Source organism: Anas platyrhynchos, chromosome 1, assembly GCF_047663525.1.
Source record: "Anas platyrhynchos isolate ZD024472 breed Pekin duck chromosome 1, IASCAAS_PekinDuck_T2T, whole genome shotgun sequence".
NCBI lineage: Eukaryota > Metazoa > Chordata > Aves > Anseriformes > Anatidae > Anas > Anas platyrhynchos.
The window spans coordinates 206,877,853-206,902,981 of NC_092587.1; the positions used below are offsets into that span (position 1 = coordinate 206,877,853).

At 50.4% G+C, this 25,129-nt stretch overlaps 1 protein-coding gene across 5 annotated transcripts in view; it reads left to right on the plus strand.

Moving 5' to 3' along the window:
• Positions 1-25,129, plus strand: part of STIM1 (stromal interaction molecule 1) — a 77,499-nt gene that overhangs the window by 28,876 nt on the left and 23,494 nt on the right. For 4 of the 5 annotated variants that reach the window (XM_072033008.1, XM_072033010.1, XM_072033011.1 and 1 more), the window contains exons 2-6: positions 2,228-2,361; positions 9,322-9,436; positions 12,766-12,877; positions 14,084-14,199; positions 24,037-24,214. In XM_072033008.1, coding sequence (XP_071889109.1) covers positions 2,228-2,361; positions 9,322-9,436; positions 12,766-12,877; positions 14,084-14,199; positions 24,037-24,214 — 655 coding nt within the window. The remainder of the gene's footprint in view (positions 1-2,227; positions 2,362-9,321; positions 9,437-12,765; positions 12,878-14,083; positions 14,200-24,036; positions 24,215-25,129) is intronic. The other variant, XM_072033009.1, reaches the window with a different exon arrangement.

Consider the following 25,129-nt stretch of genomic DNA (forward strand, 5'->3'; position numbering starts at 1 on the left):
TAAGAATTTGGTCTGATGTGAATAATGCTCTGACGTTCATCTAAGTGCTTCTGGAGCGGTTTTGTTTTAGGCAGAATATAAAGTACATAATTTAAACTGTTGCAAATAAGGAAAGTTTAATTTTAACTCTGAATCCTTGGCTGATGTTCCTCGAAATTAAAACCACCGGACTTTATTCAGTCTCCTAACTGGGGGAGCGTACCTCTAATAAAGCTGGTGGTGAGACACGTATTTGCTGTAGGAACGTAAGACACAGAAAATCAACAGTTACAGTAGGAAAACAGCCGTAACATATGCTATTCTGCTTCTAGGTGTGTGTGTGTTTGTTTGTTTTAATGAATTCTTAGAAATACTTAAGAATGAGTAGGCTTACAGCTGAACCTGCGCTAAGTTTAGAAACTTCGGTGGCTGATTTAGAGTCAACTGCAGTGTGCTTGGCTTGATCGTCTGGTCTTACACAGATACGGGAAATTCTAGAGAAGCCAAGACAAAACAATGGTATTTGCATTAGTTTGTGTACTTCTGTTTGCTATCTGAATGTACATGGTCTGCACTTGTTCCTTTTTTTTCCATCCTGCAGAGGCAACAAGTTCTCCTCTCACATCAACCTGTCTGCAGGAGCAAAACCTGCTCCTGGAACAGCTCCGCTGGGGCTGTGTTTGTGTAAGTGGCTTGGCCTGGGTTTGAGCTGTGGTTTGGTTCTGCAGCCAGTCCAGACAGGATAAGGGATGGGGTTTCTCTGTGAGACCTGGAAATACGCATTATATCAGTTGGTGTTAGGCCGGTGTCCTCCGTATGGGAGGCTCTGTGCTTCCCACCGCAGAGCAGAGGGACCAGATCCCCTCCCTGCCCCTGCGGGCACTGCCCTCCCTCTGGTCCTATTGCTGGAGCATTGGCCCCCCAGCTTCCCCCCCTTCCTTTCAGGCAGTTGCAGAGAGCAATAAGCTCTGCCCTGAGCCTCCTCTTCTCCAGCCCAAACCCCCCCAGGTCCCTCAGCCGCTCCTCACAGGACTTGTGTCCCAGGCCCTTCCCCAGCTTCGGAGCCCTTCTCTGGCCACGCTCCAGGGCCTCGATGTCCTTCTGGGAGTGAGGGGCCCAAAGCTGAACCCAGCACTCGAGGGGCGGCCTCAGCAGAGCAGAGCACGGGGGATGAGCACCTCCCTGGCCCTGCTGGCCCCACTGCTCCTGACACAACCAGGATGTAACAGACAAAACTGTCCAAATCTTTGGTAGCAAGCTGAGTGAGCGTTTGTTTATTCGTGGTAGATACAGAATGTGTAGCAGCAGCAGCAAATGTTCCTTTTCCTACAAATAAGCTTGTCTTGTCTTGCAAGGATCATCTTCAGAGCTGGAATGAGATTTGAGCTCTAAGTCATTTGGGCTCTTCTGCCTAAATTCTGAGGAATTCACTCTGAGCTCTGATTTTTTGAACATGAGAGCTTCTGATGGGAGCCGGGCCAAGAGCTATTAAACTGATTTCCCATTGATCTCCGAGCAGTCACCGCTGGATAATTCGTAATCATTATCTGCTTAGAGTGAATCCGATGTGAAGCAGAAGGCTTTTTTCTTAGCACTGCCGTTAGGGACCCCACCTTTGGCGGATGTTTTTGGTGCCCGCTGCCTGTGCTCGTGCCGTGAGTCACAGAGCGCCACGCAGCAGCACCATAGATGGGCTGGGGGAGCCAAGCTTGCCTGGTGCTTACACGGACTCAGGCATGTAGCAAAATATGCGGTGTTAATCTTGAAACGTGGAAAAATATGTGAAAACCAGCCAGAAAAATCTATTTCATAATCAGGAAGAAGGCGAACTTTTTTTTTTTTTTAATTGGCGCGTTGCATAAACGTCCAACTGCTGCTCTCAAACGCCGTGCCAGCACTCGCAGCCTCCACGTGAGACACGGAGCTGGTAGCAGGAGGGGAGCTCTGCTGCGGGCACCCTGCTGCCGGGGCTGGAGGTGCCTGGCCCCGGTGCCACAGCGGCGGTGTGGGGATGTGGGGAGCCTGACCCCGAGAAGAGCAGCCTCGGTCAGGCCATGGCCTGTCCTTTCTTGTTAGCATCAGAAGTTTCGTGGGAAATCTGGCAGTTGCGCTTAACCCTGCTGTGAACGAGCCCTGGGATACTGGGTAGGGTTCAGGGAAGGCTTTTCCAAACACCAGATGTTTAATGAGCAAACAGGGTGGCAGGTTTTTGGGACAGGCTACATCACGTTGGTGTTTTCTCCCTCAGCAGAATTCTGCCGGATCGACAAGCCCTTGTGCCACGATGAGGACGAGCAGCTCAGCTTCGAGGCTGTCCGCAACATACACAAGCAGATGGACGACGATGCCAATGGCAACGTGGACGTGGAGGAGAGTGATGAGGTTCGTACTCAGCCCTTTTGCTGTCCTCTCGCAGAGTTCTGCTCCTGTGCAGGGCCCAGCAGGGTTGCTCCTTTACGGGCAGTGTTAATGTGGCAGGGGTGCCTGGAGGCTGCTGGCTGTCCTTTCCATCTGATCTGGCAAGGAAGCAATGTTCCATCGTGATCCAAGTTCCTGGTCCAAACAATGTATGTCAGTACTGTAATCCTTAGTGTGCATGACTTCTCTGTTAGGGGTTTCTAGGTGCTTAATTTTTGTTTTATACACAAGCTTTTATCAATGTATTCCATGGCTGAAAGACAGGCAGATCTGTTTACGTGGTTGTTACTATTGCACTGCTTTCTTTTTTAACTCTGGAGTTGGGAAACCCATCTGATTCTGATCAAGCCTCTCTTTGCCATATCGATGAGCAAATACACTGGCTGCTGTCTCCTTCCCATTCTAGTATTTATATTCACTCCATTATTTCACCACGTGGTGGTTTTGCTCAGGTAGGCAGCCGAGCTCCCCCACGGCCGCTCTCTCACTTCCCCTCCTCAAAGGGAAAGGGAGGGAAGAAAGTATACTGGGAAGAAAAAAACAACTCAGGGGTTAGATAAGGATGGTTTAATTAAAGGGAAAAGGAAGAGGGGAAAGAAAAACAAGCAAAGGCTGTGTGGAAACACAGAGAGAGGAAAGAAATTACTCTCTACTTCCCAGCAACGAGCGACGTTTGGCCATGTCCCACCTCTTATTGCCCAGTGTGACACCACAGGGCATGGGACATCCCTTTGGTGGTTTAGGTCGGCTGCCTGGTGCTGTCCCCTCCCCAGCCCTGCTGGCTCTGGGGGTCGGAGGAGCCGAATGTTGGAAGTTAGAAGAACAAAGGCTGCCGAGGTGATCTGGCAGCCACAAGATCCCCGTTTTCCCAACTCCTCGATCCGTTGCAGAACCAGTGGCTGGGCAGGGGTGGCTCGCAAGGCTCAGGTGCACGATGTCTGGCTCGAGGGCTGCAGGAGCTTCTTGACCGGTGGCAGCACACGTCTTGTGCCAAGTCCATGGCACGCGACCGAGGCTGCGCTGGGAGCAAGGGCTGCCGAATGATCCGAATTCTTGGCCGTGGAAGGAGGGGAAGCAGGAGCCACTGCTGGGCCCGGGACCCAGCACGCGGGTGGTGAGCCTGGCAGCCCCGTGCCGCCGCTCTCCTGGGGCACACGCTGCAACTCCTGGCACTGAGGGAACCTGAGGACCCTCGGACAGCTTACAGAAACACAGCCTGCTGCTTCTGGACCCACAGCTTTTGTTTTCTTTTCTTGTTCTGATGCATGTGTCAAAAGGGAGGCAACGACAGCACCTGCATGGTGCTGCACCGTCCTCCAGAAGCCCTCCTCTAGGACGCATTATTCACAGCTCCCAGATGCAGAAATGGAAGTCCAGGGAGGTGAAACCTTCCACCTGAACTCATGCAGCAGGGGCAAAGCTGCTCGTGACGAGGCCCCTGTTGTTTCTGGGAGGATTGCAGTCCCCAGGAATCAGCACGGCAGCCTCAAGCTGAAAGCAGTGCTTGCTCCTGCTGGGTGGATTCGGCTGATTGTTCCCGGGCTGCGGTGCCATTTCCTCTGCCTAAATTCTGCTTCGTGGAGCAATTACAACAAATGAAAAGCTTTCCTGAGCAAATGAAGAGCTGCGGTGCTGTGCTTGTGTGAAATGAAAAGCTCTCAATAGCAGTTCCTAAAACGTGGTGTTTTCCCTCGAGGCCACTCTTCGCTCAGCCACTCGCCCAGGGGCTGCAGCTCGCTGTCCCCACGGAGGTGTGCAGGGTTCCTGGAGGGAAGGTGATGCACGTGGCCATGCTCTCTTTCTCAGACGTGGTGCAAGGAGAGCTGAGGTAGCTCCTGGTGCTGCTGTGCCGTGCTGCTGGTGCTCGTCCAGCCCCACGCAGCAGGGGGACACGTGCGTGGGCTCAGCAGAGAGTCAGCAAATCCCCGCCACGGCTGCAGCGGGGCCGTGCCTCCAGCTGCCCGGTGCTTCTCACGTCTGGCTTCATGATGGGAGAAAAATTGCAAAATCCTGTGTGCCTCACAGCATAACCTAGGCGACGTCACACAGGTGCATCTTTTTGGGGACTGAAGGATTTTTCCTTGGCTTCCCTTTCAGAGCTGATGAGCACTTGTGTGTGTGTGCAGGCAGCGAGACGGCGCTGGGGCTGCGAGCCTCACCCCTGCTGAGCTCCAGACCTGTGCTGACGTTAAAGCTGTGCTGAGTTAACCGTGCCGTGAAGGCTTTGAAGCCCCCGAAGGTCACATTTTGAGAGGTTTCTCTGGCCAGCCTGCTCCTGCCGGAGCCGCTCGCTGTCCCTGTAACCGTGTTTTAAAGCCCCGTCTCTGGCTGTGGGACAGCTGCTGGGGATATTGTTTGGAAGAATGTGCCGTACCACAAATAGTTCCTCTGGGCAGGCTCCCCTCAGTGGGGGTTTGTATACTTGGGATTTATTTTTTTATGGGTGAATTTGAGACAGAACAAAATGAGCTGACATCTTCGTGTCGTTCTGGAGCCGTGTTGGTGGTGGGCTGTTCCTGCAGGGATGTGCTGAGCTTAGCTGGACGAGTTGCCTGGTAAACCACATTTCTCCTTCGGATTCATCTTATATCAAATGCTTTAATTAAAAAAAAAAAAAGTTTCCTCTGTTGAGGATAGGCTGAGGTAATTTTGAAGCTTGGCTTTAATCACCTGTTCTCCAGAAGCATTTGCAAGCTCCAGCGGAGGGCAGAGGTCCCGCAGCCTTTTAAGCACAGGGGCTCGGGGCTCGTGCTGCGATGCTGCCCACCCTGCAAGGTCTATCCCTCGGCCACGCTCGTGGTGAGAGCTGCAGCTGGGAACCTTGAACTTGGGTTTGTTGTTTTGGCCCTTTCTCTCCGGGATAAGTTACAGATATATTGTGTTTGGATTAAGACTGTGCAGAAAGGGAGTGAGAGGCAGATGATAAGTTTATCTTTAAGCTGTTCTAATTATAGGTAGGGTGCGTGAGATTTCGTCCAACAACTTCATGCTGCCCTTAAATCATCGCGGCATCTTTCCTTTCTGGATTGAATTTTCAATGAAGTTTAAGATGACATCAGTGACCTCAATTAAATTGAAAGAGCTATCCCTCGTGGGGAGATCTTCTAATTAGCGATCTATTTCTGCTCTTCGCGCTCACTCAAAAGGCAGCTCCGGCTGTTTAGGGGCTACTCTGATTTAGGTTTAAATCGACGGCTCTCTCCGACGCTTTTAGCCTGGTTTCCTAAGGAAACAAGGTTTCTGTTACCGCTCTGTCACTCCCCAGCTCCTCATAATTTCTGATCCTGTTGTCTCGCTTCAGGCACGTTAGTGAGAAAGAGGTCTTGAAGACAGAAGTTTCCTGCAACTTTTTATGAAAATCAGCTCAGAAGACCTGAAAATCTCACGCTACCTGGGGGCACGCTGCGTGCTGAGCTCCATCAGCCTGCTCTGCTCATGTAGCACACACTCATTTAGCTGGTGCTCGTGGGGCACCCCTGCCCTGTGCAGCTGGTGGGATTTGGGAACATCGAGGGGGCTGAAGGTTCGGGTCCTGCGGGCAGTCAGGGTTTCTGCAGATTAGAAAGCACAAGGCTGATCTCCAGAAAATCATTCTTCATGGAACTGCTGAGTTTTGGGTGTGCTTTCAGCCTCCGAGACCAGGGGCTTGTATGAACCACAGAACCCGTGCAGCCCCAGATCCCTGCCCCTTTTAGAGGGGAGAATAATGAGCTGGTGGAGAATTAAAACACGGGTGCCTGACCAGGTCCTATAACCCTGAGAAGGTGCTGTAGTTGGTGTCTGGGGGGTCCTCCACCTGATGCTGGAGGTTTTGTCTCGCTGAACGTGGTGAGAAACCTCCTGGCCTCTGTGTTCACAGCCTGGCTGGGGCTGGCAGCTCTCTGGACGTCGCCTGCTCCAGCCCCAGCCCGGGCAGGGCCACCCAGAGACACTTTTCACAGAGATTTTGGGTCTCTGGGGATAGCACCAGCAGCGTGTCCTCAGTGCTCTGACGTGCTGCTCTGTAAGGGTTTGAGGTTGGTATTCTGTGTGCTGGTCCTTCAGCCGGGTGTTTGGCCATCTGGGTATCCCACGGCTGTTCCACATACACGTCTTAAAATGCACATCGTGTACGTGCTCGGGACAGTTGTCTGTGGGTGTGAAATCTCTGAGGAGTTTTCTCCAGTGGGGAAAAAATGAGAGCCTTACAGCTTCCAGCTAGAAAACTTCATGCAGTAGGTGGGAGAAGTGCCCTGAGAGCTGCAGGCACGTCAGTGCGCAGAGCAGGAGCTGTATTTATTCCTATTTACCTGTGCTGGCTGGCAGCACGTGGTGGGTGGAGCAGTCATGTTCAGCACCGTGTTCAGAACATTTCTGATGCTGCTGGATACGGAGTTAGCAGGTCAGAAGCTGCCGTACCCGCTACAGCTGAAAATATCCCAATTTTCTGACATGGGTTGGAGACAGCGAGTGACACCAGCAGCCCTGCAGAGACCCCAGTCGCCAGGCAGGACCAGCTCTCGGTGAAGACCAGTCAAGGCAAGCTCTGGCTGACTTGCTCTGTTTGCATTTTGTTTCTTATCCTTTCCATAGAAGACACTTGGAGAAAAGCTGCTCTTGGCATTTCCCTGGACTTTGGTGCATGCGGCGCCGCTCCCCCAGCTCTCCCAGCCGGCTTGGTGTCGGAGGAGGCAGTGGCCACATCCTGCATCCAGTGAGAGGTGTCCCTGCCTGGGACAAGCAGCTGGCCCGGGTGGTCTTTAAGGTCCCCTCCACCCCAGCCCCTTTTGTGACTCCCATCCCAGCCCCTGCCTGTTCCCACCGCTGGCAGCACCGCGAGCGTGCCGCGGGCTCCTTGGGATGCCGGGTGCTGCAGGGAGCCGGGAGGGATCACTTTCCCTTCCTGAGCTCCCCGAGCTAAATTTACAGAGCAGCAGCTGATCCCTGCGTCCCGGTGGGAGCTCGCAGCCGCCCGGTGTGTGACGCCGGGTGACATTGCTGCCGGCCCTGGAGGTCACAGCAGCGGGAGGCAGACCGAGGCACGGCCGCTGCTGGGGGCCCGGCTGCACTGTGCTGCACGTGCTGCAGCTTCCCGGGGGTTTGGTGTCCTGTGTGCTCCGTGACAACGTGGGAGGGGAGCCAACACTTCTGCAAGAAGCATTTTCTTGGGGGGGAGCTAACGCTTTCTGCAAGCTGCAAAGCAAGAGGGCAGATGGCCGAGAGGCTCCAGCCACAGACACCTGGCGCTGGCATTGGCAGCACCCCGAGTGGGCTTGTAAAGAGTTCAGAAGGTTAAAATTGCTGTGGATATTTTTAATATCCAATATACTCTTGAAATACAATCTCTTTATGCACAGATAGCTTTTTAAATAATTCTGTTACACTCTTCACCTTAAAAAAAACGTGACCAGAAATGTGCTTGGTAATCACACAGCGAGTCGTGCAGGTAGGGATGTAAATGTGAAATTGTCTTTTCATTTAGTTGTTATGCTAGGAAGTGGGATGTGAGCCATCTCCTTCCCTCTGCTCCGTCTTCACATACTCGTGCTTGCCTCCCCTCTCCTGAACTCCTCCTTCCCAGAGTGCCATCCCAAACCTCGTTAGACTTCCCCACTCTCTCCCCCTCTTTTTTTTTCTGATCCGATTTCCTTCACTTTTCCTTGGTGTCTCCCGTTTCTGCCCCATCTTCCCCTGAGATTCGAGGAGGATGGGAACGAAAGAAAGATGCTGTTGTGATGGATGTGAGCTCTGATCCGGCTGCAGACGATGACAGGACACAAATATTCCTCAGTGGCTCAGCCAGCAGCACCAGCAGCGCCCTCACCGCTCCTGACACCTGATTGCATTGGGTGCCACTCGTCTTTTCCATTGCTGTTGCTGTTTTGCCTGTGATTTGATTGCACCGCATTAACGTAGAGGAAGCAAACATGGAAATGGAGAACGGTTTAAGCAAAAGGCAAATATTGACCCCACAAACTGCCCCGGAGCATTTGGGGACTGGGAGCAGCAGGCTGCAAGCAGCGGCACAGTGAGCTCGTGGGCTGTCCTTTACATCACCGCAGTCTCCTTTTTTTCACTATTTTTCATTTAATTGAGTAAGCCCCTGGACTGAACTTTTCAGGAAATGTGCTGGGAGCTGCTTTGTCCCGGTACGCCCGCTGTAACCAGTGGAGCCTGCAGGGACGAGGAGGCTGCCTCCACGAAAGCACGGCGCTGCCCTCCCTGCAGCCTCCAGAGGGAACACACCTCGGCCCCTGCGGGCGGCACGGGCTTCAGCTTTCGTTTGGAGTTGCAAATCCCATCCAGTAATAATAATAATTTTATTTTCATTGTTACCCCACTGACGTAAAGTCGGTTCCACTCTACTATTTAGCTGAATTCTGGGAGCGGTTACAATCCGGAGAAAAGTCTGCAGTCCCCACAGCCCAGGTCCTATTATTCTGGTACTTGATGTTTATCTGTTTTAAAGTCAATGTAATTTTAATTTAACATAAATACGTGCTGGATATTGCCTGACTTGTCTTCCCAAATGCCAGAAGCCGTGGCAGAGCACGGCAGAGGTGCTCCAGGCCCTCCAGACCTTGGGGCCCTGCTGGGCTCTCGCCACCAGCTCCAGGCCAGGGGCGGCCTCCCCAGCACGAAAAAGGAGGCAAAATGCAACCGTGATACTGGAAGTAGAGATAAATGCGTGCAGCTCCAACAAGCTGCAGGTGTTCAGTAGTGGCAGTGTTTCTTACAGCAGCTCAGCTAGGCAGGTGGTATAATTTTAGTCCGAGTGAGTAAAGCCTGAGGTGCTGCAACCCAGAGCTAGCAGGGCTTTGCTGCAGAAAGTGTTCCGTGACAACATGCGGATGTAATAGTAATAGCAAGGTAAAATACTTTTTAACTCTCCTGTTGTCTAAATGATGAATCGAAGAATAATCCTGCTGTTTCTTCTTCTCCTAGTTCTTGAGAGAGGACTTGAATTACCATGACCCAACGGTCAAGCACAGCACTTTCCATGGAGAAGACAAGCTCATTAGCGTGGAAGATCTTTGGAAGGCCTGGAAGACATCTGAAGGTAAAAAATTAAAAAACAGAAGCAAAATGAAATAACCTAAATAACCACACACACACACTCCTTGCTACAAAGGGCTGTGTGTACATTGCAGGGAAAATACTCTCATTCTGCCTTTGCTGCCTTCTCTAAGTTATTTTTCCAGCTTCCTTCTTTTGGGCATTCCTGCATTTTTTTGCTCTTGGTACTTTTCAGCTGTTAATGCTGGCATCTGAGTATGGCCATAAAAGTCTAAATTGTTTTTCTTTCTCTACCCCTATAAACGTGTTAAAATAGAGCCAAATACTGCCCTATTCCAGTTTCTCCTTTAAATTCTAGTTTCAGCTGCTGTTTTATGGGGTAATAACATCCTACATATTAAATAGAGCTGTGTGGGAGTTTTTCTACAGATTGTATTTCCCTGAGAAGAAATTTGCTGAACTTGAGATGCTCCTTAAACTACTGAAAAAAAGGTAGAATAAAACCCTAAAACGCTAAGTGTACATAAATACATTCAATGTAGATGTAAGCTGCAAGCTCGTGAAATGGTTTTGTTCTTCGCAGCAGCTTAGTCCAGCGAGGTGGTGAAAGTTCAGTCCCTGGTGGGAAACTCCCTAAAACTTGTGAATTTTTGAAGAAGCTTTTAGGTTCACTGGGACTTCTTGGCACAATTTCACTTTCATTTTTTCCCTGACCAGAATTTTAGAATTATTTCTGCTTTGAGAAATCTTAAAATTCACCCCTCCACCTTCATTCTGCTTTAGAAACTTTTATTATTGATATATTGGGGGTTTCCTGTGATCTGTGGCATGGACCATTTCTGCCAGTGACCGCATTTTGCTCCTCAGTTGACCTTTTCTATTCAGTATGCTTTCAAGACTGAGAACATCTTTTTTTTTTTTTTTTTTTTTCCCCAATAGTTTTAATTGCTGCTGGTCAATTTACCTGTAGTCTTTTCCCTTCCCTTTGTCCTCCGAGGTCAGGACAAGATCAGGTGTTATGAACACCTCTTGCTTGAAAAAAATGGCTTTTAGTCTTCTGATGAATTTATCAAATTTTCCATTTCTCTTTCGTGTCCTGTACCATTTGCATGTGATCTGTCAGCCTCAGCTTTTAAATCACCCGGCGATGGGATGTGCTCAGTGCCTTCAAAGCCCTGTGTAGGTACCACTGTAGGCATGTCACCATCTCTCCCAGTCCCAGGACCACGTTCTCAGCTGTAGTGTTTGGAAGGCAGTTTGAAGGTGCAGCGATTCTGGGCATGGTCCTGGCATTGTTTATCCAGGCCTGGACTCCCTGTCCCATGTTGATGCACAACCACGTGCTTAAAATCCTTGCCCGAGCCACTTGAAGCCATCAGGACGCTACCGAATCGCTCTGCCTTCCGTGTCAGAAATATTTACTCCGTGGTGCGGCTGATTACAGATGACTTTGCCAGAAGTGCATTGCAGCGTTGGTTGGGTAAGCACAGAAGCCATTAGGGGATGGAGGAGACCGTCCCGGGATACTCCCCGGGTCCCTTAATTGCGGAGCTGCTTTTGCTCTCTTCCTGCTGCTGACAAGGGCAGGAAGTGGCATTGCTCCGCGTGCAGCTCCCGTGGTACGGCTCTTGTTTTGGGGGATGTAATTAGCGCGCTGCTTTTCTTTCTCATTGTTCTGCGTAGCTGGCTGATAAAATTAATGACTGGTTCCAAAAGTGGTCTCGTTTGGGGACTAATCCGGGCGTTTGAAAGCGAGCTGTAAAATAGTTGAAGCTGGCGAGAAGGCCAGGGCTCTGTGCGGCTGCGAAGGGCAGCACTGACACAGCACTTGAGGCACGTCCAGGACACATGTGTCCATTCCCTACATCCCTTTTCCGAAAGGTTTGGGTGCTTTTACAACAGCTTGGCTTTGATTTATATAAATCCCTCGGTACATGTGGCTCTTGGAAGCAGGAGATGGCCTGCGGGCAGGGTGCAGAGCAGGCACAGCCCCCATCTCTTCACGCAGCAGCCTACGTGCCGTCGTGCCCCTGCCGTGGCCGTGCAGCCCAGCGGGACCCTCTGGGGGCCTCCAGCGAGGAGCAGACGGGGTCAGCAGGGTGCCCAGGTGCTTCAGAGCTGGCTTGAGTCTCTGCATCCCGTGTGCCCCTTGGCTTGGGGGGCTCGGTGGGTGCAGCACGGCTGTCCTGCTGCGCTGCGCACGGCCACGGGCACGGCATTCCCTGCCAGCTTCAGTTTCACGTCTTGCTTCTGGCCACAGAAATGAGTTTCCCACAGTTTGTGGTCCAGGGACTGTAACTACAGGGAGTTTCCTAAAGCTTTGCGTTTCCGAACATGCATCTATGAATCATTTTGCAAGTTTACATGAGGATTATACCTTCTTCTGAAGCCTTGCTGTCTTCTGCTTAGCTCCTGGCTCTCGTCCCGTCGGTTCTGTCATCCTGCTGTTGGAGGCACTGAGCTCGCTGGAGTGATTTGGAAGATGCTTCTCATATTTGTGGGGCAAATCACTGTTGACATTTAAGACGGGACCACGAAGCTTTGAGTTCAGTGTTGACACAGCCCTTTAAGCCAGTAGTAAATGGGTCTTTTCTCCGCTTGGCTGCTGGAAACCGCACGTGAGTCAGCCTGGAGGACGCCGGGCTGGGTGCGAGGCAGTGACCGGCAGAGTGGGCGTCCAGCACAGAGCTCTCTGAGCTGCTGGAGGCTGGGTGAATGCCCCAAGAACTCAGCCCACGCTCAGCAAAGGCAGAAGCTGGTAAATTAAAGCATTGCAAAATAACAACCCCAATGTAAGATTATGTTGCCTGATTTGCTTTGCTTTCACGTTGCTACTGTAAGTACAGCAGAACTAAGCTGGAGAGGCAGAAGCTCCCTTCCCAATGGTTTTGTTATCCATGGTATCTGAGCTTTATGCGTCTCTCAGTGTCGATTTTAAGCCCCTCAAAGCAGGGCACCCAGGCTGACCGCGCATGATGGAAATCCACAAGGCAGGTGAGGCCACTGCACAGAAAGGTTCCCCTGGACAAACGTGCTTTGTTGGCAGTTAGGAGACAGCAGCAATATCACCTGGATGACAGAAAGCTAAGCAGTTTCCCTTACCACCTGTGTGTACTTTGGGGCTCCCAGAGGACCTCGGCCACTGGTACATTCCTGGGATAACAGCCCTTGGGATTTCATGGGCTCCGATGCTGACTCACTGCATATTTTGTAGGAACGTATCTGTTTCAACTCTACACACGTTTTCCCTTTGCTGAAGGCAGTAGGAAGAGGTGTATCCGGGGAAGTAACTGGTTATGCTGTTGTTGCTGACTTGATGATTTTAGTTGCTTGGTAAAAATCCTAAGCTGCTTGCGTGTTTTCTACCCACAGTGTATAACTGGACGGTTGACGAGGTGGTTCAGTGGCTCATTACCTACGTCGAGCTGCCGCAGTACGAAGAGACCTTCAGAAAGCTGCAGCTGAGTGGACACGCCATGCCCAGGTCAGTGCTCACTGCGTAGTCTGTGGGAGGCATGCCAGGGAGAAGAACAGACTTGAGGTGGCTCATAACATCATGTGCAGCTCATCTGCGTGTGCAGAGCCACGTAGAACTCCTGTTCCGCTTCAGTTACACTTGGAGGGTTTGGATCTGCTGCAGCGTTCTTTGCAGGGATTGATTTAGCTGTAAGGGGGCAGGTACCTGCTGTGGGTGAAAGGAGAGGCTGCAGTTTGAGCGGTGTGGTTGGAAATGCTGTCCGTGCTGCTTTGGGACCAGAGTTCATCAGTCTGCATATGCCTGAGCTGTGTTTTCAGAGCTAAAACCCTGAGCTAGAGCAGAACAGATCTCGGTGACATCCTGGCTCTGCTACAGATTTCCTTCATAATCCCAATTCTCTGTCATTGTTCATCATCCTCAGCAAAGTTCAGGGGTACTGGCTCAGGGCTAGGTGTGTGTCTCTGCACCACCCAGCACTGGTACGTGCTGATGTTAATTCATGCCCCTTGATGTTCCAGCAAAGGAGACTTCAAACCCACGAGATGCTCAAGAGAAGTGCTGGCTGTAAAGTGACTTAAACTCAAAAAAAACTTGAAAAATCTGAGTGCAGCTTTTTGGGTAAAGGTTATTCTCTCTGTACAAGAACCTATAAACTGACAGATAAGTTTAAAAAAAATAAAATAAGGTGTTCAAGGCAGTGCAAGGTATGTGCTCAGGTTTCTTCTGTGTGAGAAGGATGTTCCTATAGTCAGATGTCAAAGGCTATCAGTGGAAATTGATTTAATAAAATAATTATGTCAGTAGTTTAGGTTGTCAGGATAAATAAAATAGGCATGGCCATACTTTTTTATCCTCTCTAACTGAAGCCAAAGATGATCGTAGAATCGTGGGATATCCTGAGTCAAAAGGGACCCCTAAGGATCAGTGAGTCCAACTCCACACAGGTCAACCCAAAAATTCAGGCCATATGGCTGAGAGCACAGTCCAAACGCTTCTTAAACACTGCCACGGTGCTGTTTAACACTTTGATACAGATCTTCTTTATAAGAAACAACTTTATTCGAGGGATTTATTTTGTCCTGATGGTGTAAGCAGGTGGTTTATTGGTCCTGTTCATCACATTTCTCCTCCTGTAGTTTCCATGTCACAAATTATGGGCAGTTATTAATTCAGATGGATGTGACCGTGCCTCATTCTTTTTTTTTTTTACAGGCTAGCCGTAAACAACGCTACCATGATGGGAACTGTTCTGAAAATGACAGACAGAAGCCACAGGCAGAAACTGCAGCTGAAAGCTCTTGACACTGTGCTCTTTGGGCCTCCTCTCTGTAAGTAACACTGCAAACCTCAGCGGCTGTTAAGTGAGAGGAATCAGCATCAAACAGCAGAGATACAAATCAGCATGATCCAGGGTTCATGCTGTTTAAATTGTTGCTGGTATGATCAGCCAGACACAGCAACAGGTTGCCTCTGGTGTAACCCAGCAGCTCTGCAGCCGGAGAGGCATCCTGCCACAAAGCGCTGTGTTTGATGGGCCTCTTGCAGGCGTGGGCTGCATTTTCCTGCTGGGATTTCCCATGTCTGTAGGAGAAACCTTTCCATCCTTTCCCTTAATTGGCCCAGCGGTGGGGTTTGCAGCTATGTGTTAACATCTGTGGATGGAGCCACCTGCATCCTTACAGAGCATCTGCCTTCAGGTGTAACTGCAGGCTGTCCGGGTCCTGGCTGCAGAGCTCCTCCAAACCAGCAGAACAGCAGTGTTTAGGATGAATGAGAGCAAGGGACTGAGTTCTTTTGATGCTGATTACAGGCTTCTGGGGATGATCTAGAAGCGCTCTGATGTTTATCTCAGCGCAGCTTGGGGTGCTCCTTTTGCATTCGTTCTGTCTGCCTCATGTCTGCCGTCTCTTTATTAAATGTACTTCTTGTGTCTTTCCCACTTACTCATGTTTTCCTCTTTAGCTTTTGATGCTTTTGTGAGGCAAACTGAAGCCTTGCTTGATCAGGGGCCTGTTTTGCTTGGCATCACGCAGATGTGATGGGTTCTTAAGGCAGCCTGTATGGACTGCACACGTCCTGAGCCCTCCTGCAAAGTGCTTATCTTTCCTTTTAATTAACGTGTACCCCCTGTGCCCCCTGTGTGAGAGGCTTTCAAAAACGAATACAAAGGGGTTCTTTCTCACCACAGTGCAAATACAATAGTCTGGATGCAAATTCTGGCTCAGGTACTGCCATGGTTTCGGTTGCTGGCAGCTGGAAATACACACCATCAGAAATACCACTTCCTCTGTTATTTGTGTGGTTTTTTAAGCGTCTGCTGCTGCCCACTGTTGGCAGTGCCAGCGAGGATGGCTGCACCAGAGAGTCGGTAGTAGCAGGCAGGATGAACCTTGGCTCTGCACAACGTGGACACGCTAACGACCTCACAGAGAAATTGATTTTTTTTGGCCGGTGAGAAGTGATAAGGAGCTTCCAAAGTCCAGCCCTTGGTGCAGCCAGTGCCGACACTTCTTGTTTTCGGTCCGTGTCCAAACTCCTGAGAGGAGACGCAGCAAGGCAAATCCTGGGCAAATCGGCTGCTCGGAGTAAACCGGGTGAAATTTATTGCTAACAAGACAGAGCAGTGAGGAACAAACAAAAAAACAAACTCCAGCACCTTCCCCCATCCACCCCCTTCCACCTCCTCCCCCCCGAGCAGTGCAGGGGAACGGGCAATGGGGGCTGCGGTCAGTCCCTGACGCTTCATCCCCGCCGCCCCTCACGGTCCCTCTGTGCCCCTGCTCCCCGTGGGGTCCCTCCCATGGATGCCGTCCTTCCCCAACTGATCCTTCAGGGGCTTCAAGAACTGCTCCCACACGGCTCCGTCCCACGGGGTCCATCCCCCAGTCCCAAACTGCTCCAGCACGGGGCCCCCACGGGTGGGTGGCAGCTCCCCCCAGACCCCATCCACCTGCTCCACCGGGGGCTCCTCCACCCATGGGGGGGCTGCAGTGTGGAGATCTGCTCCGTGTGGGACCCATGGCTGCAGGGGGACAGCCTGCTCCACCAGGGGCCTCTCCCTGCACAGGCTGCAGGGGAACTTGTGCTCTGGTTCATGGAGCACCTCCTGCCCTCCTGCTGCACTGACCTTCTCACAGAGGCCACCCCTGCACCCCCCGCAACCAAAACCTTGCCATTAAACCCAATACAATACCGATCAGGTATGTGAATCCTTTAAGCTTTTAGCTGAAGCAGGGATTTAACACTTTTTAGGCAGCAATATTTGCTAGTTGGTAGTTAGCTGAATGGATTTGTCTCGGGTTTATTATGGTGAGAACTCACTTGTGTAAAACTAATTTCTTGAGAAATTGATTGCAAGGCAGCAGCTCTCAGCAGCCATCAGCGATCAGCAGTAACTCAGGAAGTTCTCAGCGACCTTTTAAGCTGCAGAAGCTGCTCTTCTGGTTCAGCAGCAGATTCAGTGGTTTCAGGTGCGTTCCAGTTCTTGTTCTTTTTGTCTGCTCGGTGAAGGTGGTCTCCTGCTCCTTGCCTCTGCAAGGGAAGCTCCCAGCAGCAGGATGTGGCTCACAGGTGCAGGATCTTCAGGGTTTTTCTTATCTCCCAAAGAAGCTCTTGTACCTGCAATGCATAGGAAGCAATAAATACACCCAGCCCAGCTTGGAGTACCACGGCTGCTTCCTTCAGACTCACAAATCCAGACATCTCACTGCCAGGGGGGATTCCAGCCCCAGTGCCAGGGCACTGTTTCTCATTCTGCCCCATAAAGTCGGGAAGACTTCCTCGTCCTGAGGCTAAAAACTTCTCTGATGTCTCCCGTAGTTTGGAGCAGAGGCTTCAGGCAGCACCAGTTGGCTGATGCGCGCCTGGGCAATTTGCTTGCTGATCAGCAGGCTCCTGTGGTCTCATTTTCTATGCCAGACTCCAGACGTGTGATTCCTCTCTTCAAAGAGGTCTGCTCGCTTGCAGGGCTACAGCTCTGTAATTAATCCATCGCACAGGAGTATGGTGTAATTACAAACCAGGCGAGATGAACTGATGGAGTCTGTGTCTGTGTTCCTTTGTTTTCCTGTCCCTTAGCTCAGAAATTCATCCAGGACCAAATATCACAACTTCGGGTGAAACAGGAGAGGAGAATTTAAGGAAGCAAGCAGTGAAATGTAAAACCACGGGGTTTTCTTTGTGAGTAGGGAATGTAGGTTTTTATTTATAACTCTCAGGTAACAGACTCAGCTGTTTGTCTCCTCACATATTGCCCAAGGCACCGCCGTGCTGTGATTTTGGATCAGACAATGGGCACCCCAACAGGACGTGGCACTTGTTGCAGGTTTCTGGATGACCTTACTTTTTTTTTTTTTGTTTTTCAGCAAGTGTTTATTTCTTTGGTGTCCACTCGGGGGTGGACAAAGCCAGGTGTCCCTTGGTAGAGCTTCGTGTGGCTGATTTGTTTCTGTTTGTTGTGATTAGAGGAGTATTTGACAAGTACTTCGAGACCCGCTTAGACATTATTTGTTTAAAGCAATAGAATTTCTTAACCAAATAGCAGATTGATTTATTGCTGTGAGATTTACCATCCTCTTTAAATATTTACAGTTAAATGGATCGTGTTTGGATTTCCTGCACCTATACGGAAGAGCAGCTTTGTCCCGTTAGGACACTTTGTAAGTGACTTTTCTGCTCACAAGTCAGCGCTGTCAGTCCGTGGAGCTGTCTGTCCATGTGACAAGCAGCTGTCAAATAAGCTGTGGCTTTTTTTAACAATAGCTAGGAAGCTAAAAACCCAGGGGGTGTGCTTGGTGCTCAGACATCCCATTTTCCTCAAAATCAGCAAATCTTTCAAAGGCTCTTTAGGTTCTTTACCTGATTCTGGTGTGAGCCCACTAGCAAACAGAAGTGTTTGAGTACTGGAGGAAAGTCCCGGTCTTGATACAAAGACAGGAATGCTAAGTGCCTTCAGGGAAATGTAGAAGATTGTTAGCTCGGTTTTTAAAGGAGGTGTGTGTTCTGTACTTGGTTTTATGCTGTTGTACCTCTAGCAGCTGCAGCCTGAGCTTTTCTTCTTTCCTGTGTTGTCTGAAACCATCTGCTTCTGCACGCGGCAGGCTGCATCGCAGATCTGGTTAGTTCCCACAGAGGAACCAAAAATTAGTAATTTCCATGTTTTCTGATACTTCAATTTCACTGTAAATAACTGGTGTGGAATGTAGATTTCTTTTCTTTTATCGGTGCTAATGTAAGTTGCTTTAAAATTGCTGTTTTTCCTGTAATCCAGCTAGGTTTTATTCCCAAAGCAAAACATTGGGAAACTTTCAGTTTAAAAATTGAGGCTTTCAATTTGTGTCGTTCATGGTGGGTCTCTGGTTCAAAAAAATTCGGGTTACTCTTCCACTTTTCCTATTGCTTAGCTTCTTACCTCGCTTCTTTAAAACCTAAAACACGGCAGCGCTGCAAACCCAGCGCTGCGCAGCGTACGGTCATCCTGCAGCCACCTGCGTGCCTGCTGTGGGCTTTGCAAAACGGTGTTTGTGCTTCCTCCTTGCCTCCCACAAATAAAAATTAAAAAAGCACGGAAAATGGTGTCCCCAGTGCCGGTTGCTCACCCCGCAGTCTGGCAGCTGAGGTTCAGTTCCGAAAACTGCTCGAGACACTTCCTACACGGTCAGCTTCTGCCGCGTTCCTCTGGGGCAGTCAATGCCTTCGCAAAGCAGAGTTGTTAGAAAAGCAGTAAGCAGAAGGTGTTCTGGCACGAAATCCCTGATCTGGAGCAGTTTGATCAAACCAAGCATGATCCCAGCACCTTGGGCGTTTCGCGGGGCTGCAGCAGTGTGAGCTGAGTGGTGAGCAGTGTGGTGAGCCACCAGCCCCTGCGGCAGCGCTTCCAGGGGACCCCAACAGAGCCCCTCCAAGGATTTTACTAAAATGCAGCTGTTTGGAAGCTATAATCATTCATTTGCTAAATTCCAGGCACTTCTGCTAGCAATTTGGGGAATACGGGTGTGGGTTTGTGTGTTTGGTGTGGTTTGGTGGCAGGGGGTAGCATTGTGCACAGCAAACCAAAGGGACTTGGTGAAATGCTCATCGGGGAAACTCCACTTAGTGCAACAATAGCTAGTGAATGTGCTTTATGCTCTGCATTTTTGAGTAGGGTAATGGTAGTGAGAACTCCATTTGTGGAAAAATAATGGGCAGTTTGTGATAAATGCTGTTTTTTGTGAGTGTCAGTACAAGATGTAACAGCTGTACGTCTGTCCTTTCTCCCCCAGCCTGTCTGCTCTGCGGGGCGATGGGTTGAATCCAAGCACGGGTTGGATCTGGCACAGAGTAGGAGAGTGCACAAACTGGGGTAAAGTAACCAAGTTTCAGATGATTTGGGTTTTTATTTACCATTCTTTGAACCACTCAGAGGCAGTGGCCGGGATGTCCATGCCAGCTGGTGGCCCCAGCCCTGCTCGCAGTGCTCGTCGTTACCCACACGCTTCTTCCCAGGAATTAAGGCTTCGTTTCTGGTGAACCTGCGCTCTTACAGGGCTGTAGGAAGCCAAAAGGCAACTTCTACATCCAAGCTGAGTTTTCCCTGTTGTTTCCTTAATGCTTGTCTTCAGTGAAAGCCGCCGGAGAGGAAGGCTGCTTGCCAGGCGGCTGCGTGGCGTGGCTTTGGCAGCAGCAGGAGGCTGTGAGTCAGCGGGGCTGGGGCTGGTCGGGGCTGGGTTTGGTTGGGGCTGGGGCTGGTCGGTGTCTCATGGGGCTGCACCCAGCACCCCGGGCTAAGGCTGGAGCTGCCCGGCTGGGAAGGCAGCGGAGCTGCGGCTGGCTGGGGAAAGCAGGCAATGGGAACGGGGGGAAACCTGCAAAGGAGAGGAGAGCTCGGGTATTGTGGGAGAGCAGAGAGCAAGTCTGTCCGAACGAGTCGCCCAGGCAGCCTTCTCAAGACACGAAATGAGGGATCTGAAGTGCTGCGTGTGCAGCAACTTGCCAGAAGCTGCTTCTTAGGAAGAGGATGTTGTGATAATCCATCCGGAATGAGAAGCGGGGCCAGTGCGAGGCTTGTTTATTTCTTTAGCGTTGAGTTTACAAGTGAGTGTTTTCAGAGAATGGCTGGACTCTTCTGTGGCACATTAGGTGATGCACTAGGTGACAGAGAAGGGGGGAAGGTGCTTGGATGGCCTCCTGGCCGCCCCGGGGGGCTCCTGGAGCAGCCTTGTCCATGACCCGCATCAGCTGGGTGCAGGGCTGCTGGCACGGCCACATCCCACGGCTCCTTTGAATGGTTCAGTTGGGACGAGGACATTATTCGAGGACATTATTCCTCTTCTTTCTTCCATTTATGCACCTACAGAGACCCGTGTGGTGGTTGTGTGTTTAAGCAAATTAAAGCTATTAATATTGCAATAAGTGCTGGTGGGCTGGGCAGGGCAATAGCCACCAGGCATTGCTGTCCATCGATGAAGCACTTCAGGTGACAGGTGGCACTGATACTTCCCAGCAATAGATTGACCATTGCAGTCCAGAGGGAAATTTCACTCTTACTTTAAAAATTGTCCTAAGGCAGAGGGTTATACACATCTCCATGAGCTGTACCGCTATTGCTAAGCCAAGATTTTTATTTAATCCACTTCTGCTGAAATTCTGTTCATCTTCTGACAAACGGGAGGTGATTTTTTCTTAGCTTCAAGTCTAGCAGGCTACAAGGAGAGCAGTAAAAAGGAAAAAAGCAAGCAGCACGAGCTGGGATGTGTCGTCGTGTCCATGATCTGTGCCCGTGCCCCTGGGCTTCCAGCTGCAGGCTCAGATGCTGTTCGTCACCACGCTGAAGCTGAATGCAGCCTGGACAGTTGGCCAGGAAGAGCAAAGTGGAGCAAAGCGCGATAAGGTTACACAGAGATGACCTGAGCAGAGCAGGTACCGTAATTCAATGAGCTCCTGCTGCTGCTGGCACAGCCGAGCTGGGGTGATGAGCTGCGTTTGCCCCAAGACAGGATCGAGGTGGCAGCTTAAATTTCCTTTGCTGGAAATTCCTGAGTGGTTCATGTCTCACATGCAGCAGGCTGGGAACACGGCTGCTTGCAAGCGCCAGTTTCCAGGTGGTAGTGCGAGCACTTTCCTTCATCAGCCCACACCCAGAAAGAAAAACAGCCGCTGAGGACAGATCAGGAGGTCTGTAGAGGAGAATGCTCTCAGGTATCCGTCTGTTTCAGCTGGGGGCTCTGGTTGGTGATACCCGAGAGCCAGTTTGTGTCCTGAGCCAGTGCTCTGACTGCTTGCAGGGGGAACAGGGAGGAATTTCTGGTGCCTCCTCTGTCCGTAGCGGTACCACCAAGGCAGTGGCCTGAGCTTGCAGGCTGGTTTTTGGTGCATCTTTTCCTCTTACTCTTAAAATGCACTTATAGAAACAAGTTAAACGAATTAAAGATTTTCATGTCATGTTTGCAGTTCTGTCCTGTGCTCTTCAAGCGATCCATCTGCCCCAGAAATCTCAGTGCAGATTACAGATATTACAGATATTTCTGTCAACCCATGGTACCATCCTTTACACATCCCTCCTGCTGGCTGAGCTGCACTCCTCATTTCTGGCTTTCTCTCAGCCTGAGCAGTTCCTACCAGCCGCAGATGCCAGCTGCCCGTGTGAGTAACTCCAGAAACGGTCTCTGTGGGTGAGGATGACCCCGTTACACCGAGGCACTTTGAGGCCGGTTTGGCTCAGCAGACAGGGAGCTGCAGAGGGCCCACGGAGAGGCTGTGCCCGGGGAGGGCTGGGGGATAGGTGGTGACACCGGGAGCAGGGTCGGGCTCCAGCACTTGGATGCAGGGAGAGCAGTAACGGGTCACTGCCCTCTGTCACTGGTAATTAAGTCCACTTAACAAATCCCTTACAAAGCAGTCAGAGAGTATTGATGACAGACCCAGCAGACCCCAGAACACCACGTGGTGGCACGGTTTGGCACGGCGCTCCGTCCTCTCCTGGAGCTCCCTGGGGTCCAGGCCTTTTCTGAGCCCCCCACCTGCCTGCACCCCGCGGCTGCCCTCTCCAGCCCAGGCTTATTCCTCAGCCCGGGGCTGTGCCCACCTTCACACGAGGCTGATCTGAGGCTGGCAGTGACTCATCTCAGCCCGATGCTTGGTGCATGTTTGGTTGTGTTTGTATTCCTCATGCTCCTGGAATTCTTCGTCTTGCAACCAAATTCTTCTTCTTGGCTTGCAACCAAAATGTGGACGAATCCCTGCATCATTTACATCACAGCTCCAGGATGGGAAAAGGAAAACGTTTACCTAAAGTGCCTTCTGTGCTTGGTATTCCTCCAGTCCCCACGAGTTCTCTCTGTGCACATCACTTTTGGAGACGCGTGGGGCTGTGGGTGTGCTCCATCCCCGCCCCAGCCTGAGGTCTGCCAGACCCAGCTGTGTTTTTCTCCCAGTTAAAGCCCTCAACATCCTCCTCTGCTGCTCTTTCATCGTCTCCTGCATACCTGCAGTGTTTGTTTTCTTGGTCTCTTCCATGCCCTGTTGTTTCTGGATCGTGTGTCTTGACCTAAAGTAGAGGCTTGCTGGGAGCGACGTGGGCGTGAGTTAGAGCAAACATCTCCTGTACCTGATTTCACTGGGGCGTAAAGAGATTCTGGGGTACAATAAATATTGTTCTTGCCTCAGGTATCAGATTCCTCATCGCTCTAAATGACAAGTAATTTTTATATAAAAAAAACTTTTTATCAAAGGTTTTGACAGGAGACGTGACACAAATTATTTCTCAGCAGCCTGAGAGATGTATTTCGACCTCTTCTTATCGGATGAAGTCTCTGCTTCTCTTACAAATTCACCATTTTTTGAGTTTCCTGAGAAAAAGAGAATAGGTTCTTATGCCTTTCTATGCAGGGATGGTGCTCACACCCAGGCATTAGGAAAGCTTTCAAATGCTTGCACAAATTAAAAGGAAGGGAAGTGAAAGCCCGAAATTTGCTTTGTCATTTTGTGGGAGGATTTTTTTTTTCTTTCAAAAATTGTTTGCTAATTGTATTTTAAGGGAGCAAAGATGAATTTGGGGCCCTGGAGGCCTTTCTGCTCTACATTTGGAATACTCGGGAAGGCAGTAACGTGTTCGTGTCACTTCAAACTATGTCAGCACCTTTTTGGTAGAGATCCGTCTCAAATTTAGCGAGACCAACAAGTCTGGAGATGGCGAGCGGAGTGTGGGGGCTGGCACGGTTTGCTCTGACATAAACCCTCCCTCACGCTCACCTTCCTGCTCTCCATCTGCAGGAGCACTGATGCCAAAACCTCCGGGTCTTCAGGGAGTTTTAGAGGAACCTGTGCTGAGAAGCTGAGTTGGGCTGCGGGTGCTTGGAGTGTTGTATGGGGTGGCTGAGCCCATGTGTGGCTGCCCTGAGGCGTGTCAGTCTGGATATCAAAGCTAGGATAAAAACGGCCGTACCAGTAACAAGAAGAAATTAGGGTTAAGAAATTAGGGTTGCTCTAACCGGGATAGCGGCTGGACAGGGAATCACAGCTAGCTTCATTGAGCCGATCATCCTCATCTGTAGCTTCCTGGGTACATCCTTGTTTGAGATTTGCTAAATAGTTTTAAAAAAATAAAAGATCTGCTTCAAACATGGTTTTGGTGTTGTTTTTTTTCAGCACCTAAGAAAACAGTTTCTTACTTCTGTTCTCTCGGGCATCCACACTTTACAGTAGCTGTTCTGCTAAGTGTTGGAAAAGGAGGGGTTCCACACCGAGTTGTAATTCTGCTGGAAACTGAGGATTTGAAACTGGATCTCCCTCTTCTCTGGGATCACAGATTTTTTCAAGAGTTGCTTTCTTACCTCGTATGCCTCTGTGCTCTGTGGTTGCAGTATGGTATTGCCCTACAAACAGCTGTTCTGATGGTTCGCAGGAGCTATCACGTATTATGGAATGCCAGGCGTGTTACAAAATTTTGAATTTCATCTTTCAGACTTTTTTTTTTTTGCTTCCCCGTTCAAATTGAATAAATACTGACACGGTTCTTGTTTTTCTAAGTATTGATGGAGCTCAGATTTTCCTTTGTTGTGACACCTGGGTCACAGTTCCTCCTGACACCACCTTCAGTTCTCACACCCAGCTACGGTGCCAGCAAAAAATGTCGGAGTGAATCGTTTCTGCTGTCTCTGAATTCAGCGGTGCCTCTGCTTCTCTTTCAGTAACTCGTCACAACCACCTGAAGGACTTCATGCTGGTGGTGTCCATTGTCATCGGAGTGGGAGGCTGCTGGTTTGCCTATATCCAGAACCGCTACTCGAAGGAGCACATGAAGAAGATGATGAAAGACCTCGAGGGGCTTCACAGAGCTGAGCAGTCTCTCCATGACCTTCAAGAAAGGTAAGCTCTCTGCGTGGAGCATTCAGCTGGTGACCTTTCCTGCAAAGTTTTTCCTCGTTTAGATTTCCAGCAAGACGATTTTTGCATATGAAGATGTGCTCATGCTCACTTGACCTGCTTTTTTGGGGTTAGTTAAGTGTTAACTGAGTTAAGCCAGGGCTCTCATGGTGTACCAAGTGAAGACTTGAGTGGTAAGAACTTCCTGGCGTTACCGGGGTCCTGAATCTGTGCAGTGAAGCCACTTGAGCAAAGTGACACCTGGCACTGGGAGGTGCACCCGAGGGCACGGTGACACGGAGCCGAGCACGCTGCGTGTGCTCACCCGGAGGTTGCTAACGAGCAGTTTCATTTCCTTTCTGCCTTGTTTTCACGTTGTCTGCCTGTGTGTTAGTTCCTGCTCTGCCCTGATTGCTGGCTCTAAAAAATCATTTCTGAGTGTCGAGGAGATCTTGACTCCGTGCAGCTTTGTTGTTGCTGGCACATGGGAGCGCTCTCCTTCCCCTTGGAGGTTCGGTGCTTTAAGGTGTAAAACATCAATCTGAGGACAAGCGATTTGAGCACTCCTTGGGGGCCTGACAGTGCTTTGCCACTCGTAGCTCTGCCGCAGTCTCTAATTCTAAGCAGGTGCCTCCTACACACTCACCACAGTTCAGTGAATAGCAGCAGTGACATGTTCGGTGGTTTCTACTCACAGTCCGACTCCTGTTGAAAATACATCAGGACTTCCCCTCTGCACTTAAAATTACGGTGTAAACCTGCACCTAAAAGGGAAAAAAGCCTCTGAAAGCATGTAAAGTCATCCAGTTCACATAGAACTTGTCATCCAGCTTGTTTCACTCCGGGTTTTGGCCATCAGGAAGCGCACTGATAGGGTGGAAGCAGTCAGGAGAGGAATCGCACATCCTCTCTGGGATT